The 17,380-nt window shown below is 48.2% G+C and overlaps 1 protein-coding gene across 23 annotated transcripts in view; it reads left to right on the forward strand.

Moving 5' to 3' along the window:
- ANK2 (ankyrin 2) overlaps positions 1–17,380 on the forward strand; it is a 263,109-nt gene that overhangs the window by 90,414 nt on the left and 155,315 nt on the right. For 7 of the 23 annotated variants that reach the window (XM_059843646.1, XM_059843647.1, XM_059843648.1 and 4 more), the window contains exon 1: positions 13,983–14,136. The exons of 8 other annotated variants lie outside the window; for them this stretch is intronic. In XM_059843646.1, coding sequence (XP_059699629.1) covers positions 14,014–14,136 — 123 coding nt within the window. In that variant the 5' untranslated portion in view covers positions 13,983–14,013. Of the gene's footprint in view, positions 1–13,968; positions 14,137–17,380 lie in introns of those variants that run through there. 8 more of the 23 variants (XM_059843635.1, XM_059843637.1, XM_059843640.1 and 5 more) reach the window with 3 other exon arrangements.

A 17,380-nucleotide genomic window follows, 5' to 3' on the forward strand; every position in this document is an offset into this window, starting at 1 on the left:
GAAATTAATAATTTAATCTTCAGAAATCAGGTTTCTTGTGCAGAATGAAAGCCATTCTGCCCCCCATTGAGCATCAAGGGGAAAATAAGTGCTCAAAGCTCTTTAAAGTGTGTGCTGCCTGGGCCTGCTCACGGCAGGGGGCAGAGGTCCCACGAATATACAGTGAGTGATTCTTAACTACAGACTATCTCACAGGACATGTGTGTAATGGGGCTGGATAAAGATTGTGGTCTTAATTAGGAATTTTTTAGGTTTTGAGTGCTTGTCTTTGCAACCTGAATGTTCTTGCACTGTGTGCTGTTGCATGCACATTGCATGATGAAAGTTTTCTCTTAGTGCCTGTATTAGTCCATAAGAAATTGTTACTAATAACAAGTGGTTCTAGTCACGCCCTTTGCAGGGAAGAGGTGCATGTGTTCTTTGGATCTGATATTCACCTGGATTTTTTGTGGTGCAGTTGACTCCCTGCACTTGCTGAAAAGCTCCCAAGAAGGAGCAGCAAAGAGCAGCTTGAGGGGTCTCTCCAAGGAGCCTCGTGGCATCATTTTGCACAGTGAGCACTCAGTGTTCAGCTCTCAGATCACAGGGGTTGTTTTTCTATTTGAGCCTGTCCTGATGAGGAGATGAGAGAAGAGAAATGATGGTAGGTGTGCCTCTTTGTGCTCCTCAAAAGGACAAGGATTTCATGTTGCTTCCCATCTGACAGCATCTTCTTGCACAGCCCCCGTCTCTTCTCCTGGGCTGCAGCTGCATCTTCCCCCACGTCTCACCTTGAGTGCATTCCTGTGTGGTGCAAGGTTAAGCACCTGTCTCACCATTTAGGATGTTGTGGGAGGTGAGAACACACGTAGGATCCTGCCAACCACATTTTGGTTGCAGAAATTCCTTTTCCCAGCATAAGAAGGGGTTAGAACAGCAAGAGTAAATCAATCTGGGAGAAGAAATCACAGGACAAAAGAGCAATAATCAGGTTTCTTGTACCCTCCTGTACAGACTGGCAACTGAAGTGACCATTCCTGTGCACACATGCAGTTTGATGTGTGATTAATTCAGCAGTAGCCCCCTTACAAATGACTGCACAGCAGCAGCTACTCTGAGATCATACACAGCAAAAGCCAGCAGGAGACTTTGCAAAGGTTGCTTCTCTGTCCTCCCTGGGTACAGTTCTCTCTCTGTCTCTGGGGGATGATGAGGTTGTGGAAAACACTGCTCTCCAAGGCACCTGTGTTTTTATGGCAAAAGCCAGCTTGTTTTGCATTTGAAAGATTTGTCCTTCCTGTGTGGTGAAAGGGATCACTAAATCCCAAAGGCATTTCTGCTGATGGCTGGTGAGAAATCCCGTGCTGTTCTCTCCCCTGGGGGAACTCTCTGTGTACTGTGTGCAGTAACACCATAGATTTTATGATGTAACCTCCTCCATGGGCTAAACCACGTCAGAGCAGCAAGTTTGGAGAAATTAGAAATGTATCATGGTGCAAAAAGCAGGAGGCACTGTGCTCTGTCCTGAGTATTGCAGAGAGCAGTGGAAGCAGAGAGGTTCATCTTAAATGCAATGTAAAATCACATTTGTCAGGGTCATAGGGTCTGTTCATGTCTGTGAGCCCCTCTCACACCACAGTTAACACTTTAGGGATGGCTGTGCCCAGCAGCACTGCTGAGCTGTGCTGCTCTTTCTGGTTCTTGCAGTGGGAAGAGTTTAGAAGGGAAAAGCACCTGGGGAGCCCTGGGTGGGTGCTGCCAGGCAGAGATAACTCCAGGCAACAGGTGGGAAGAACAGCAGCACCCCTCTGCCAGGGGGTCAGGGCATTGCCTGCACATTTTCCTCAAAATTAGAGTGTCAAAGTACCCTGGGTGTCATTGTAGAATCATAGAATAGTTTTGGTTTGGAAGGGACTCTTTTAAAGGCCTCCTGGTTCAAACTCCCTGACATGAGCAGGGGCATTGTCAGCTACATCAGGTTCATCATCGAGTCTTCTCCTTAGTTTTACTGTAGGCTTTCTGTAAGGAGGCACTCAGGATGCTTTGCTGCTCTGTTTTCCTCTCCCTGCTAGCTCCCAAGTGGCAGAACCTGAACTGGTGGCACCTGTCTGCCAGGGCTATGGTAAGAGGAGGATGGGCTCAGTGGTTGTAGCAGTGTTTCAAGACAGCAGAATTGCCATTTCCCTGCTCTGGAACAGACAACGTGGAGGGCACCTTTCCCAAGAGAAGCTTAAAATTAGTGGGAAAGTAGTTTATCTTTTATTTTAAGCAGTAAAAACCAGTTGCCCAGTGGACAGCTTTTTATTCCTCTCAAGTGCATTGAAGTATTGAACAGTATTCACTGTGTCAAAGCCTGAGAACACAGCTGAAGGCAGAGTCGAGTGCTGGCACCTGGGGATCAGGCACCTGCTTTTCCTTAGACGGGCAGAGCCGAGGCAGCTGGGGACAGACGGGGCTGGAGTGCCACCGTGTGGTGACAATACACCCGGGGAAAACATTATTTGTCGCTGGGAAAAAAAAAACCCCAAGTATTAAGCAGACATTTCTTTCCCCTCCCCAGGCTCGGCTCACTCCTGGCTCCTCTGGACTCCTGCAGTAGTGCAGGGGATGCTGAGCTGTTAGAGTGGTAGTGGTTCCTCTCTGCTACACCTTCCCTCTCCTCAGACGTCGAATTAAAGAGTGATTTTTGTTAAGAAAGCCCTCTGCTGTGTGTCCTTGTGTCCTCAAGGAGGAGAGAGGGTGCCTAAAGGAGGAGAAGGGACTTGTAAATCCTGTCTGCTGGCTGGTTGCAGTTAGAGAGGGGTGAATCCTAGGGACTGTGTTGTTCTCTTTAGGATTTTGAAAGGTTTTCAACTGTTTCCCTTCAGTATGGAAAAGTTGATGTCTCAGGATATCTCTGCAGTGTGGAAGGCTGGACAATGCAGTCACCTTGAAGCCAGCACCAACAAAGACCAGACAAGCATGGGAGCACAAGGCTACAACTGAACCCCAGCTGAAAGAGGTGGCACAAAGTGCTCAGGTGCCTGTGCTGCTTTTGCAGCTGAGCAGTGTGCTCTGCCATGTGGGTGTGTTGGCTGACTCGGTGCTCTGGCACCCTGCTCCATTGCACTGTGTCAAATCTCTGTCAAAAGACTGGTGATTGTGGCTTTGCTTGAAGGTTTTGGATTCAGAGAGGTTCCTGAGGTCCCAGATGAATATACAAGTGCTTGACTAGTCTGTTCCTTCTTTTCTGGGAGCTGTTCTACTTTACATAAATAAGAGTTTTAATTGGGCCATGATTTCATTGAGGTGATAGGACACCTGGTATTTTAAATCTAGGTTTCTTGCATCCCTGGCAATGTGTAAAATGTTAGCTAGTGTTTGTCTGTGCTATCTCCCACTGGAAAGTCCAGCTTTTGCCTTTTCCATGCAGGCCAGTTAACTCTTGTGGTGAAAACCCATCATGTACAGTTGTGCCAGCAGCTTGTCTTGAAAAAATTCCTCTGTCTTGAAAGGAGTTCTCAGTCTGGCAGCTCTGTGAGCCAGGAGGGAGGATCACCTCTGTTACACACTCTGCTCACAGGTGCATGAAGAGGGCAGAGTGGAATTAAAATGCTGCTGTAATCCAGTGCTGGCTGTTGTAGAGATAGAAGCTTGTTTTGCTATTTGCAAGAGCTTGAGGATGATAAACTGAAGGAAAAGCAGGGATGAAGTATGTCTTTGGTCTAGACAGAGATGTTTACAGTTCTTTTTGTCTGTCTTTGTAACATTAAGTCTCTACTTGCTGCCTTTATCCCTTTCCAATGCAGAGCTCAGCCTTAAGCCGTGTGAATGAATCATCTGCCCTTTTGCCACATGTGCACAAATGAAATGTCCAGCTCAGATCTGGACCTCTGGCAGCTGAGGGCCAGCTCTGCCTAGATTTGTGCAGAAGTATTTCCAGCCCACCTCGGCACACAGTCAGTTTAGCCCCAGTCAGGGGGGCTGAATGTCTGATGTCTGATTTCCAAATGAGAGCATCTCTTCTGTGACTTGCAGAGTAAAGACAAAGAAATGGGTAAATTGCCATAGTCTTTATTCATGATTTTTAGTGCTGTTGTCTTGGTGAAATGTGAAGTCACTGAGTGTTGTAGGAATAGTGAAGTGATGAACACAGCTGAGTTCCAGCAAGGCTCCCAGTTACATCAGGCCTGTCAGATTACAGTGTGCTTTTGCAAGGAGGTGTTTTTGGTCGTGTTCTCTGCAGTGCATTTTCATGTCTTCATCATGGTAAGATGTTGTTTGGGAAAGTGGTTCAGACAGCTCCCTTTTTGTAAGGTCTTTGTTCCCAAGGCTCCTGAGAAGTCCCTGAGTGTTTTTCAGAAGTTATTCTTGTTAGAAAGATGGTACTTTTCAAAAGTGAATGTGATTAACCTTGACAGAGCACTGCCTCTGTTCTGTGAATTGGAAGCCATTCCTGTTAGTTGTTTGAAAAGACAAATTTTTCATCCTCATCTTGCCCAGGAATTAATGGAAAGGGAAGGCACTTGAGGAACAGGCTCATGATAACATGTACTTTGTGTGAGATGCTTCTGCTGATTCTGGGTAGTGCTTTTGTTTCACACAACTGAAGGTGTACTGGCGTGGACAAGCTCTTTAACCTGCTGAGTTCACAATGAAAGAAAATGCTGTGCATCAAATACATATTTTTGTGTGTGTGTCTTTGAGGAGTTTTTCAGTCTATGGTGCCATAAACACAGGCCTGGAAGCCAAAACCTAAAAATTGTACTGCAGTATTACTTGTAGGAAGGACAAGGAAAAAGCCAGTATTTGAAAGTGAGATTTGCATTACACTTGTAAGTCATAGAAGGACAACAACCTACATCCTCTGTGATGGCTGAGGAATCTGTGTATTTAGCTGACTCCAAAATTCCTTTTAAAATTTGTACTACTTAGGAAAGCTGTTTGTAATAGGTTATGAAATGCTTTGAAAAGGTCACCTGGCAGGTGCTCACTGAAGAAGGTAAATGGTGGCTCCAAGAGCAGCAGGAGCTCAGGAGGGAGGCAGGGCCCTTCAGCAGAGCCCTGCACCCTGCTCAGGGGCCTGGGTCTGGATGGGTTTGGTGTTGAGATCTGACTTTGTGGCTGTTGTCTGTCATGCAGGGAAATATGTCTTCATTTCTGCTGCTTTGGGAGTTTGGATCTGCTCAGGTGCTTCCTCTAGAAATTCCCCTGTACTTTGTATCTGTGGACTTGACAGAGATACCAAGGATTTCACGGTGGTTGTGCTACAGGGAGTGTCTTGTTCAGGGCTGTGTTTCAGCCATCCCAAAACTTTGTGTTTGGGTTGCTTTGAAGCTGAAATAGCTGTCACGGGCCGTGTCAGAACTGTGGCCAGCAGGTCAAGGCAGGGGGCTGTTCCCCTCTGCTCCCTTCTTGTGAGACCCAGCTGGAGCCTCCAGCCTTGAGGGACCTGGCACAGGAGAGACAGGGACCTGTTGGGGCAGGCACAGGAGAGACAGGGACCTGTTGGGGCAGGCACAGGAGAGGCCGTGAAGATGCTCAGAAATGGAGCAGCGCTGCTCTGGAGCCAGACTGGGAGAGCTGGGAGTGTTCAGCTGAAAGGGGCTGCAGGAGAGCTGGAGAGGGGCATGCAGGGCTGCACAAACTGAGAAAAGGGTGGTTTGGGAGTAGATATCCAGGAGAATTCTTCCCTGTGAGGGTGGTGAGGCCCTGGCACGGCGTGCCCACAGAAGCTGTGGCTGCCCCATCCCTGGAAGTGTCCAAGGCTGGCTTGGAGGGGGCTAGTGGCAGGTACTGGGCCAGTGGAAGGTGTCCCTGCCCATGGCAGGGGGTGAGATGGATGAGCTTTAAGGTGCCTCAGACACAGATCGCTCTGAGACAGCGGGAAGTGTGAATCCAGGGCTGCTTTAGCCTTGCTTGGCCGGGAGAGGGGGATCGTTTGCCATCCATTCCCCGGGCACTCCTGGTGGGAAGCGCGGCACTGACTGCTTCCCGTGCCTCCATGTTTCCGGCAGAAACCAGCCTGTGCCGCAGGAAATGCATCTCTCTTGCTTAGATTTGCAAACCTGGCTTTTCAGTGGCTGCAGAGGGGGACCGGGACGGGTCCCTAGCGGCTCCCGAGCCCTCGGCTTTGCGTTCCCGGCGTTTCCCTCCGCGGCTGGGCGCGTCCCCGCCCCGGGCGCTCTCCAGGGTGCTGGGCTCTCTCCAGGGTGCTGCGCCCAGGGCCCGTGGGGGGCGCGAAGCGCTCGGCCTCGGGATTCACTCTGCAGCGAATTCCTTTCGGCTTTTTACTGTCCTTTCCAAAGAAATGCCTGCTAAAGGCGCTGTTTGGATGTGTATATGGAATTCAGTGTTCCACAGGCAATAATGCTGTGTCTGTACTGGTTTGGTCACCCATTGGGACCCCTGAAGTTATTTGCTGGGGGGAGAGACTCCAAAAGTAAAGGAATCTCACCTTTTTTCCTTGGTGAGGCAAAGATGGAAAACATCTAGCTTAGAAAACATGTTCTATACGTTACTGTGTTTACAGTGGTTGTTAATTTGGGGTGTGTTTTAGATAGTGTCTGGAGCTTCTGGGAGTCCTTAGTGCAAAATATTATCCTCTGGTTTTATAACCAAGTAGCAGACAGGCCTTCTCTTGTTAGAAACAGTGGGGAAATCCATGTGTGTACGTATTAAATAATAATTGTGTGAGTACCAATCAGTCAAGCTTTTTGATTTGGTCACTGTGGGCAGGTAACCTTTGATTTAGAGGCACTTAGAGCCCGTTCAAGCACAAACCTGTGTTGCCTGGACTCACACTGGAGTGCAGGCACACTTCTACACATAACAGCAAGCTTGCTTAAGCAGAGCTGATTATGTGCAGCAGCAAGGTTGCAACTGAAAGGACTTAAAGTTGATGAGATGTGGGTCACACTGGCTTAAGGCTTCCAGTGGCAAACAAGTCAATTTTGCTGTTATAAGCTCTTGCTGCCCTGGTGTAATTATTTTTCATATAATTATAGTCTGTAAAATTATTTTAGTTTACATCACCCTCTTGGCTTTGAGAGAACAGAACTCTGTTTGCAGATCAAATGATGTTTCTGTTCACCTGTTTATACTACATCCAGCACTGTAGTTCAGCCCCACTATTGTAACTGGATAGTTTGTGAATGAACTAAACTACTTCCTCAGGGAGGTCAGTGGGGTTAGAATGGAGAGGCCTCCTTTTCACTCCTCAGGCTGGTCATTGGCAATATTCCCCTTGCTTTTGGGAAAAGAAGCTAATAGAACTTTTCTATTACAAGTGGTAGGATTGATCCATCAGGAACACAAGTGAAATATATGCAGGTATCTCGCAGCGTGACACTCGCTTTTTGGGACTCCTTCCCAGATCATTCCCCTTGAGCTTGACAGTGTCCTGTGTCAGGATGCAGGGCTGGAGAAGGAGCACTCCTCAGGCTGCTGGAGCCCTGCTCCTGGCACCAGGAGGCAGTGGGGGAGCAGCAGGCTGGAAGCAGAGCCCAGCAAGCTCCCCTGCTCGAGGCTGTGGTGACATTGCGGGCGCTGTGAGTGCAGCAGGTGCAGGCTGGGAAGGTGCCCTGCAGCAGGGGGGAGCCTGCTCCTTTGCAGCAGATCCAGCCAGGTAACTGCAGGGGGGAGGCAATGCCGGGAGTGAGCCTAGGGAGTGCAGTGTGCCCTTTGGGAACCACACCCAGCAGGTCTGGAGCACCTTCACGCTGGCCCCTTGGATCCTTTTTGTGTTAGCAGCAGCTTCTGCCCTCGCAGGGCCGGAACCAAACACAGTAAGCAAAGGTGAAAGCAGGTGGGGCAGGAAGGAAGACGGAAAGGCACATTGCAATGTTGGATTAAATGGTCAAAGTCCTGTTCTCAAACCCATTGAAATCCATAAAATGTCTGCTGCTGCCCTTAGTGAGCCATTGCAGGAGGCCCTGTTTGACTTAGTTAAAATAGAATGTGACATCAATACTTTCCATCAATACAAAAACAAATACAAGTGGAGCTCTATTTGGAGTTAATGCAACTTAGGGATCATTGGAAAACCACAGGATGGGTGCACTTGCTAGAAATACCTATCTGTAGTTTATTTAGGGTTCTGATCAAGCAAATGTGCTTCTTGAATTGCCAACTTGGATGCAGCTGGGGTACCTCTACCTCATAATTGGGGTATTTCTTTAAACCAGAGATATCAGTCTCTGAAGGGTCTTTCTACATAATTTTTTTGGTGTTTGGGAGGTTTTGGTGTATGAAAAGTCTTTCTTTGCCGTGGCTTCACTGGAGCAGCAACAAAGGCTGACTGTAAGGATTTTCATGACTCTATAATGGCAATTATCTCATCTTGGCTCCTTGCTGGTCTGTAAGCACTCACCTGTGGCAGGGGTACTTTGGATACATAGTGGGGCAGCAGAACTTGGCCTTCATATGTTGTGGAATCTGTGTAACTGGAAATGCCTGGCACAGATGCCAAGCAGTCTGAGACAACCAGAAGCTGCTGGAGTACTTGAAATTATCATCCATGTTTGTCTTTTTCTACTCTTTGTTAGGTACCCAATTTTGACCACTATTGGAGCCAGAAGACTTTGGTCTCATCCCACAGTGACTGCTCTTATTTTACTAGGAACATATTATCTCATTTTCTTTGTCCATAATAGAGGAAAAATAATTTTATAAGAGCAGATGACCATTTTCAGTAACTCTCCCAAGATGAAGGTAGCTAGGCAGTGTCTCTTTTTTCCCCCTGGATTCATTATTAGTTGCATTTAATGTTTGTCAGTGTTGAACTGAAGACCTTCAAGACAGAAACCTGCTCTGTGTGTGTGGGTGGTATTTGAAATGTTGCTCTATCTTCTGTAATAAATTCTTGGTGATGGCCACTAAAGGTGGCAGTGCTGTGATCTGTACTCTGGTGGTCTGGCAGGAAAGAAGGGAAAGATGTTAAAACTGGTCTGATTTAGGGCCATTCCTACCTCAACTTGCCTCTTTCCATTTCTTTGGTATTGCCTGCTTTTCAATTAATAAAGTAGATAGACTCAAGGTACAGAAAAAGGCAGGACATGGTTTTATATATCATCTTCTCCATTCCAGTTCAATGTCACTCATTTCTAGCACAGAACTTGGAGAAGACCACATTGTCTTTGCATATTGAGTAAAATAAGAATGAGAAAGTGTAGAGCTTTTTTTTTTTTTTTTAAACCTTAATGTATTTTCTCTCAGGAAATATAAAATGAAACCTATACAGCGTGGATATGTGATTGCTAACTCACTTCCAGTGTCACTGTACCTTTAGAATTACATGCCTGTAGAATAACTAGTATGTGACTAGTAACTAAGGGTGTGGGTTAAACACTGACTGACACAGGAGGCAATTTATAACTGTAGCCTGTGCTTCCTTAGTTAGATTTTACATTCTGCAAGGATTGCTTTGCTGCTTTTCCAGGAATACATAGTCCTGTAGGCACTGAAATGTCTGGGTATGCTAATACACACAATCCCTTGGAATACTTTTAAACAATTGAATTATGTTGTTACTCTGCCCCGGAATTTCCAAGTTTTTTTGTGCCTGTTAAAAAAATTCCACCACCTCCATCTTGCATCCCTCAAGAGGTGGTGTGGAGAGAAAGAGCTTCCTGAGCAGAGGGGGAAGGCTGCCCACCCCTGCCATTTAGCCTGGCTGGAATAGCAGCAGAGGGAAAGTCTATCCCCCTGCTGGTGGGTGGAGGTGAGCTGATTCAGTGAGCCCGGGCTCTCTGGTTTCCAGGCCACTCAGAGCTGTGTGCCCACCTCCAAGCCTGGCATAACCTGTCCTGCCTCTCTGCAAGGAGCAAAAGTTTAAATCAGTGAAGGATCTGTAGGCACAGGGATGATGGTTGTGGCAGATTTTGCAAAATTCCTCATGCATGCACCTCTGCAGTATAGTGCAGAACTTACACAGGGCATTGCTTTGGAGGGAGCTTAATTCCCTTAGGGAATTGTAACCTGCCTTGTCCAGAAAGGTTTTCCATGACAGTGGACAAAACACTGAGCTGGCCAGTTTTCATCCTGGCCAGCTATTGCCTAGGAGAGCCCTTTGCTGTTTTTAGCTGTTTGAAACTGGTTTGGATTTCCAGGCAGTTTCCTGAATATTCTAGACCTTAGAGCTGGAAAAAAAAACCAGTCTCCATTCTGGCTATGAAGCTTTTCCCACTCCATCAATGCCTCTCTGTTTTTCTGCAGGTTTGGGAACAATTTTGAGTCACACTTCCTCAGCATGGCTTCTAGGCTTGTTTTAGCTTTGTTTTTGCTCTGCCCACGTGATTTATGTGGAGAGAAGCTCATTTTTGTGGGCTGGACCCCTGATAGTGGATATGCTTCAGGGAACAGAATCCCTTGTGTACATCCCCTCATTTTGTACTCGATTACTGCTGGGTTTCACCCACTAGGTTTTTACAGACTGCAAATGCTGATTTGCTCAGCAAGTCAAGCCTGTCTGCCTGAGAGCTGGCAGGTGAAGCCCGGTGCTGGTCACAGCTGTGGCCATTGGAGCACTGCAGCCAGCCCTGAGCATCTCAGCTGGTGGGGCAGGCCAGAGAACAGAACCTAGGGACTGTGAAGTCAGCCCATCAGGTCAGGGAGCTGATGCTTAATGCCAGCTTGGGAACAGGCAGGAGCTGGAAGCCCAGTGGAGCATCCCCATCTTGGTATCTCACAGTGAGGTTCATCTCTTGGAGGCTGCTCACAGACCACACAGGGCTCTGGACAGGCTGAAGCCCTATAGGCTTTGTTATCCCAAATGGGAATTTGTGGAATCTCACGAGTTCTGTATTTCTGCATTCTGAGCTGAGGATGACACATGCATTTCAGAGAAAACCCACCCTTTTTCTGGAACTGTGTTCTTCTGTTATTGTGCATCTGCCCACTCTCCCACTCCCCTCCCACACACGGTTTGTGACAGCATCACTGTATGTTCTGCTCTTCTGATGTAGCACCTCCACAATACGTTTTCTATGTTTAGGGGAAATTGCTCAGTCTCCATTTTTTTACTTGAAAATGTAATCTTCAGACTGATGTCTGCAGTAGAATTTGTTTTTGTTAGCATCTCCATATACAATGCGATGACAAGACTGTTCCTACTTTTTTGGGGTTTTTTTTTAGGAAAATCTGTCTTAAAACAGAACAATTCTTTCCTGCAGGGACATAAGCTGTGTCAAATATTGATAGTTCATGTTCTTCTCCCCAGAGAAGATGTGTTCTTTCCAAAATAATTTATCAAAAGTAACTTTTTTTATTTCTTTCTTCCATATTTGTATGTCCCTTTGAGGTTAGGGAGGAAATGTCTGTGGTACCTAGTAGTGAACTCCTATAGCTGGCCTGAAGTTCTGCTTTATCAGTAATTCTGTAAAGAACATTTGCTATTTCATTTCCTCTTACTTGGCTCCAGCTGTTCAGTTGCAGTGTCTGATGTCTTTCTCCTGTGTGACCTTGTTTAGAAGGTACATCAAGTCCTTGGTTAACTTGTAAGAGAGTTTCCTGAAAGAATAATCATTTGATACTGAGGTGATGAACCTGTGTGTATCAGTCATCAAAAGATGACAAATGGTTTGATAATGATGACTGCCATAAACCCTCCTGTGTATCCAACCCTACTGTGTGGACCCTGTTGCAGGATTTAAGCATTTAGTGGCTTAAACACCTTGAACCCTGTTCTGGGGAAATCCTAAGACTGGGGTTTTTAAGTGTGGTGGCTTGTGATTTGGTCTTATTTTCAAACTCCTTGTTTAAGATCCCATGAAGAGGTTGGAAAGCTCTCAGGAAAGTTCAGTTCTAGACTACCAGCTCTTAATTTCTGGTTTACAAGTGATGCTACCTGTGAGGTTCATACAATGTGAAGAAGACAAGGCATGCCAGAGCCCTATCAGGGATTCCCTCTTATTTTATTCCCATGGCTGCCTCCAGCTGTCTCACTGCTGTAGTGGCTGTTGCTGCAGCCACTTGTGTTAGCCACAGCTTTGTGTAGCCTAGTTTTCCACAAATGGGAACAACTGGGAGAAAGTCAGCCTGTATGAAGAGAGGAGCCAGAAAAAGCTTGGCTGACACTTCCTGCCCTGCTGCTTCCCATGCCTGCTTCCACTAGGGTAATGTCTTTTGGATTGAATGCACAGATGACTGTGCATTCAAAAATACAAAATAGATCCCTGTTTTAAAGATGCTTCTATAATGCTTTGTAGTTTTCATATATAATCCATTGTAAAGATTTGGTCCATGATATTCTCGAAGTGAAACCTTATGGTAACAACAGAAGTCATCAATGAGAGTTACTTCCATGGTGACTCCCATCACTGAATCAGTGGTCCTGCTTCATATGAACCAGAGACCACCAAGTTCTGTGGGTAGCATGGCGTTGTGAGGGTGGAATTCAAGCTGGTCTGTGAGCTGCTGTCAGGTCTGTCACTTGTGGTGGGGCTGTGTTACAGAGGAACTTGTGGTGCTTGGCTCTAGGGACAGTTCAGTACAATTCCCTGAAGGCAGGGAATGTATTGCAGGGGGAAGCTTGGCTCAGGGAATTGTTTCTTGGATTTGGTGGGGTTTAGTGCTGGTGTCGGTGAGCTGCTGCATCCCTGTGGCTCTGGGGTGGTGACTAAGCCAGGGATGCAGATGGCTCTGCTGCACTGGGGAGTCGCATCCTGCCTCTCCCTCAGCACCTGCCTGAAGAGGCCGGAGCAGTGGTGCTGGAGGGAGCTGAAATGGGATCAGTTGTCTGCTAGCAAGCAATGCAAAGCCTCTTTCCATCTACCCGTGGCCTGTTTTGATGAATAGAACTTGATGCTGATAACGATAAGAGTCAGCCGAGCAGGCGGGAGCAGAACTTTGATGTGCTGGTTTAGCAGGGGGTTAAGCAATGAGGAATGACAGACCCATCTGTCTGGGATATTAGTGCCAGTAATGAGTGTTCCGAACCCGAATGGTATCTGGGGACTGGCGGTGACTAAGTAGCGACATACTGTCACTGTCTCTTTTGGTCGCTGCCGGTCCGCAGGTACAAGCGCTGTCCGTCTGCAGGGCAGGCCTTCAGAAGCTGTTTTGGGAAGTGCCAGAGAGCAGCTTTTGGGGTTGAAAAATAACAAGCAGCACCCCTGGTGGTATTATTTTTACTTAGGTGGGGTTGAGCCGAGCAGGGCAGGCTGAGCCCGGATTACGCTGCGCGCTCTGTGCTGTCCCTCCTCGCTGCTGAATGCAGCTCTCCCGATGCAGCCTCACGTGGCTGCAGAGAGCCACAATGAGGACTTGAGCATTGCCAGCCCTTTCCAGGCGTCTCTCCCGCTGCCTGCAGGTGAGCAGGCTGAGCCTGGGCTCTCCCAGCCCCGCGCATTTTCCTCCCGGCCTCCTAGGACCGCCTCGGCAGCGAGGGAGGATCGTGAGGAGGAGGAGGAGGAGGGGAGCAGCAAGGCGTGTGCCGGGCTCCGGCACAGCCGGTCGCAGCAGCAGCAAGTCACTAAGTCAGACTGCACCATTTTCTTCTCACCCTGCGTGAAGGCGATGTGAGAAGCTGACGGGAGCTGCCCCCTCCCCCTCTCGCTGGGGATGCTGAAGTGGAGCCCTCCTCCCAGCCAGAAGACGCAGCCTCTCCGGAGGAATCCCAAAAGACCTTCCCAATTTGGTGATGTGTGTTTAAAGGCCGAATTTTCTTTTCCTTTTTTTTCCCCCCCTTCTCTTTGGGTTTTTTTTTTTCCCTCCTTCCCAGCTGAGTCTGAAGCCCGCCTTCTCTTGCAGGCTCTGCCAAGCTGAAGGGCTCGCAGCCTGCTAGGAGCTATTTTGTGGCTGCTCCCTGCTCGCCTGCGTGCGGCTGCGGGCACTTTGGCACCCTGCGTGCTGGACACGGCTCTGCTGCTCCCCGGCCATGGGTGCTGCAGGGGCTGGGGCAGAGCCGTGACCTTTCCTGGGCTGCCCGAGGAGGAAGAGTGGATTACGCCGTGAACTTCTGGCTCGCAGCCAGTGCCCTTGCGGAAAAAATAAATCACCTGGATATCCGCGTGTGCTGGGGACAGCTTCCTTGGAGCTGGTGTTCTCCTCGCCAAAATGGCTCACGCGGCCGCTTCCATTAAAAAAGTTCGGGAGTCTGAAATCGAAGAGAGGGAGAGAAACCTTGAGAAGGAAAGGAAAAGACAGCGGAAAATCTCTAGGGCTGATCGGAAACGCAAGGTATGAGGGGGAAAGCAGCCCCCTTCTCCCTTTCCCCCCACCCTTCCTCTGTCTGTGCAGCACTTGACAGGTGTTCTCTGCCGTGTGCAATGCTCTCCCCTTCATTTCCCAGACCTTTCCCATCACGTTTCCCTTTTGCATCCCTTCCCATCCCTTGTGAGCCCATCTGCAGTGAGATTAAAGTGCTGCCAGCCACGGCAGCCCCCAGCCATGCAGGGAACATGCACATAAAGATGGCACACTGGTGTCTCCGCTTTCCCTTCATCCCAGAAGGCCTGGAGCTCCCTGCCATGGTTCCCAGCCAGGTGCTCCAAGGCCCTTGCTGATCTGGAGAAGCTGTCAAGGCAGGGAGGTGGCTGTGCTTGTGCTTTGCAGCGTGAAGGTGCATTTCTCTACTTCCCAACAGCATTTCTCCCCCATTTCCCATTTTTAGTTCCGTTTCCCACCTCCTCAGCAGGGCTCAGTGCTGTGTGTAGGACCCGCCTTGGGGTGCTGGGAGCATCAGCTGAGCTGTGTTGCAGTTTCTGGGTGTCACCGAAGGGATTCTGGGCTTGCCGCTGTGATTCAGTGTATTTACACTGCACACTGCAGGTATATTTGTCTAGGCAGGGCCTGGCACACAAGTCTGCAATCTGTCAGGTTTTCCTCTGTTCCTGATGGCAATTTCTAGCTCTCTTGAGGGGGTTCTGAATTTGGAGGAGGTTTCTCACGATTTATAATTAATTGCTGTTTTCCTTCTGTGATAGAGGGAATGGTAACTCTCATTGTCTTGGGGTGAAGAAATAGGGAGCAATAATAGAATCAGTAGAGGTGATTTGTTTGCCAAATCACTCAATAGTTTCCAAGAATACAAAAATACAGTAGTGGAGAAAATACTAAAATGAAGGTTCTCCTAATCTTAGCTTTAGGACTGTGATACATGGGGAGTGCCTGTGTTAATGCTTTCTCATTGCTGTTTCTTTCCTCCCATCTCTGGATTCTCTAGCTTGTGATAGGCATTACCCATTCCATGACACCCTGTTTTCATCCATTCTTTGTTAATTTCTCTGGGAGGGAAAATATCAAGAGGCAATTCCCCCCCTGCCCCTCTCCCCTTTCTGCTACATTGCATGTAAACACAGATATCTGTGAAAAGAAAAGCCTAGAATTCAGCCATGTAATGTTGGAATTTACAGATCCTCTTGGCAGATCTCTAGAATGCAGAAGCCATCTGCTCCCTTGGCATACCTGGGCAGTTTTGAATTTGTTTTGCATTCAGTCTGAAGGCTTTTTATATTCTGAACTGCACGGCTTAAATAAAGTGACAGAGGCCGTTTGATGCCTGTGGGACCTCTGGGTGTGATCTCTATGACTTTTCCAGCGCTCACTTTGTGGAGTTCATTAAGTCACATCCAAATTGTCTTTATCAAAAACAGGAATGTCATTTCTAACATAGGCACTGTCTGGATGCTGGGCAGGGCTGCTTGGAGCAGATTGTGATTACTCTCCTAATCCCTTAAATGGGGCACTGCAGCATAAGGTAGTTTTTGTGATTACATTTTTGATTGTGGAATCCTCTGCAAAACAACCTTTAAAAAAAAATGTACTTGATGTGTGGATGTCCTTGCTGGAAGGGCTTTTTTTCCTGTCTGCCCAGCACCCATCTCAGCTCCTGAATTGCAGCGTGCGCTGTTTTCCCCGATTGCCACCCGTCCTATTTGCTCAACGTGTTTGATTGCAGTGCCTGTTGGACTGCTTTAATTCAAGCTGGATGCAATGAACGCTGCCCCTCCTGCTCTCCCAGTTCCCGGAGTGCTGCAGATCCCTGGCTGCCAGCAGGGAGGCTCAGCCCGCATCCCTGTCGGTAACCGAGTGTGCCGACGCAGGCTCCTCTCCAGATTGCTGGATCCGGGGATCACCAGCGGGCTTTGCTTGGAAAACACGGGGAGCACTCCAGTGCTGTGTGCCTTCCCTCCTCTTTAATATTCCACCCCTGCTCCTGGCTGCCTGCTACTGCGGCTGTACCTTGCTGTTACATAAACAAGTGCCTGGCTGCACCCTAAACTTGCCTTCAGTCGGATGGAGGGGGTGGGTCAGGCTGGGCTTTTCCACCCTGCTGCTCATGCAGGAGGCACACAGGAGCACAGCCGTGAGTTGTTTATGTCTGTATCCATCCATGCCCGTGCTGTGCAGAATGCAGGGTGCAGGGCAGATCAGAACTGTGGGTTTGTGTGCACACCCATCACACATGCACACAACAACCCAAACAGATAATATATATGCTACATGTAGTCTTTTTATTTAATCCTTGGTGTAAGTGAGGTACGTATCTATGAGATGTTTATGTATCTGTCGCTTTAATTCCTGAAGAGCAATAAATGGTTTTGCTGTGAAATGGGATTATCTCCTAGTAGGGGCCCTCCCAGGTTTTGTTGACTTTCTTGGAAAATGGAGGCTAGGAACAAATTAGGTGTGCAGGTCCATGAGAGGCAAAATGCAAATGAATATATTTCTGATTGCTCTCAGCACTTAGGGTCTCTGCATAGGGGGAATCTTGTTCCAACTTTGTGGTTTGTTTGAAAGGCCTTACACTGCAGTGAGTGGATTTTCCCTACAATGGAGATCCATTTTGATTGTGGAAGGATCATTGGAGTGGGGGAATGTGTCAGGTGCTGTGGGCTGTCTTTCCCAGCCCTCACTTGGATACGTGCCACGCACCAGTACGTGCCGAGTGCACGAAGCGCTCGCTTGGCCTTGTGATAGAAACTTTTCCTGTGTCCCTGGAACATCCTGATTATGCAAAAGAGGATAAACGAAGGGCCATGGCTTTAGCTCTTCCACTCTGGCAGGATGCTGGGCATCTGTTAGTACCATCCCACCCTTCTCCAAGCTCCCAGGGATGCTGCAGGGCGTGGGCTCGTTGTGCCTGTGCCTCCTGAGTGTTCTGCCGTGTGACCATCACCTGTCTGGGCAGCAGCACTGCAAACTGGCTGCAGCCCTGTGCTGCTGGGCTGGGACCAGAATCTTCTGAGATGTTGTCACAGCAGCTGCCTGATGTGGCCCTGGGCCCTCACAGGCCTCTGGCCAGCAGGAGCAGTGAGCTGCTCACATCCTCTCTTGGCCAGCCTCGGTGGTTCTTTAGGGATGAACAGAATTATTCCACGCTCAAAAACTGGGGAAAGGGATTTGCACACTGGAGACTTTCTCTTGTGTTCCTTTTGAGATTGACTAGTTTGATTTTAAAAACCAGTTGACAAGAGGCAGC

This window comes from Haemorhous mexicanus, chromosome 4, assembly GCF_027477595.1.
Source record: "Haemorhous mexicanus isolate bHaeMex1 chromosome 4, bHaeMex1.pri, whole genome shotgun sequence".
Lineage (NCBI taxonomy): Eukaryota > Metazoa > Chordata > Aves > Passeriformes > Fringillidae > Haemorhous > Haemorhous mexicanus.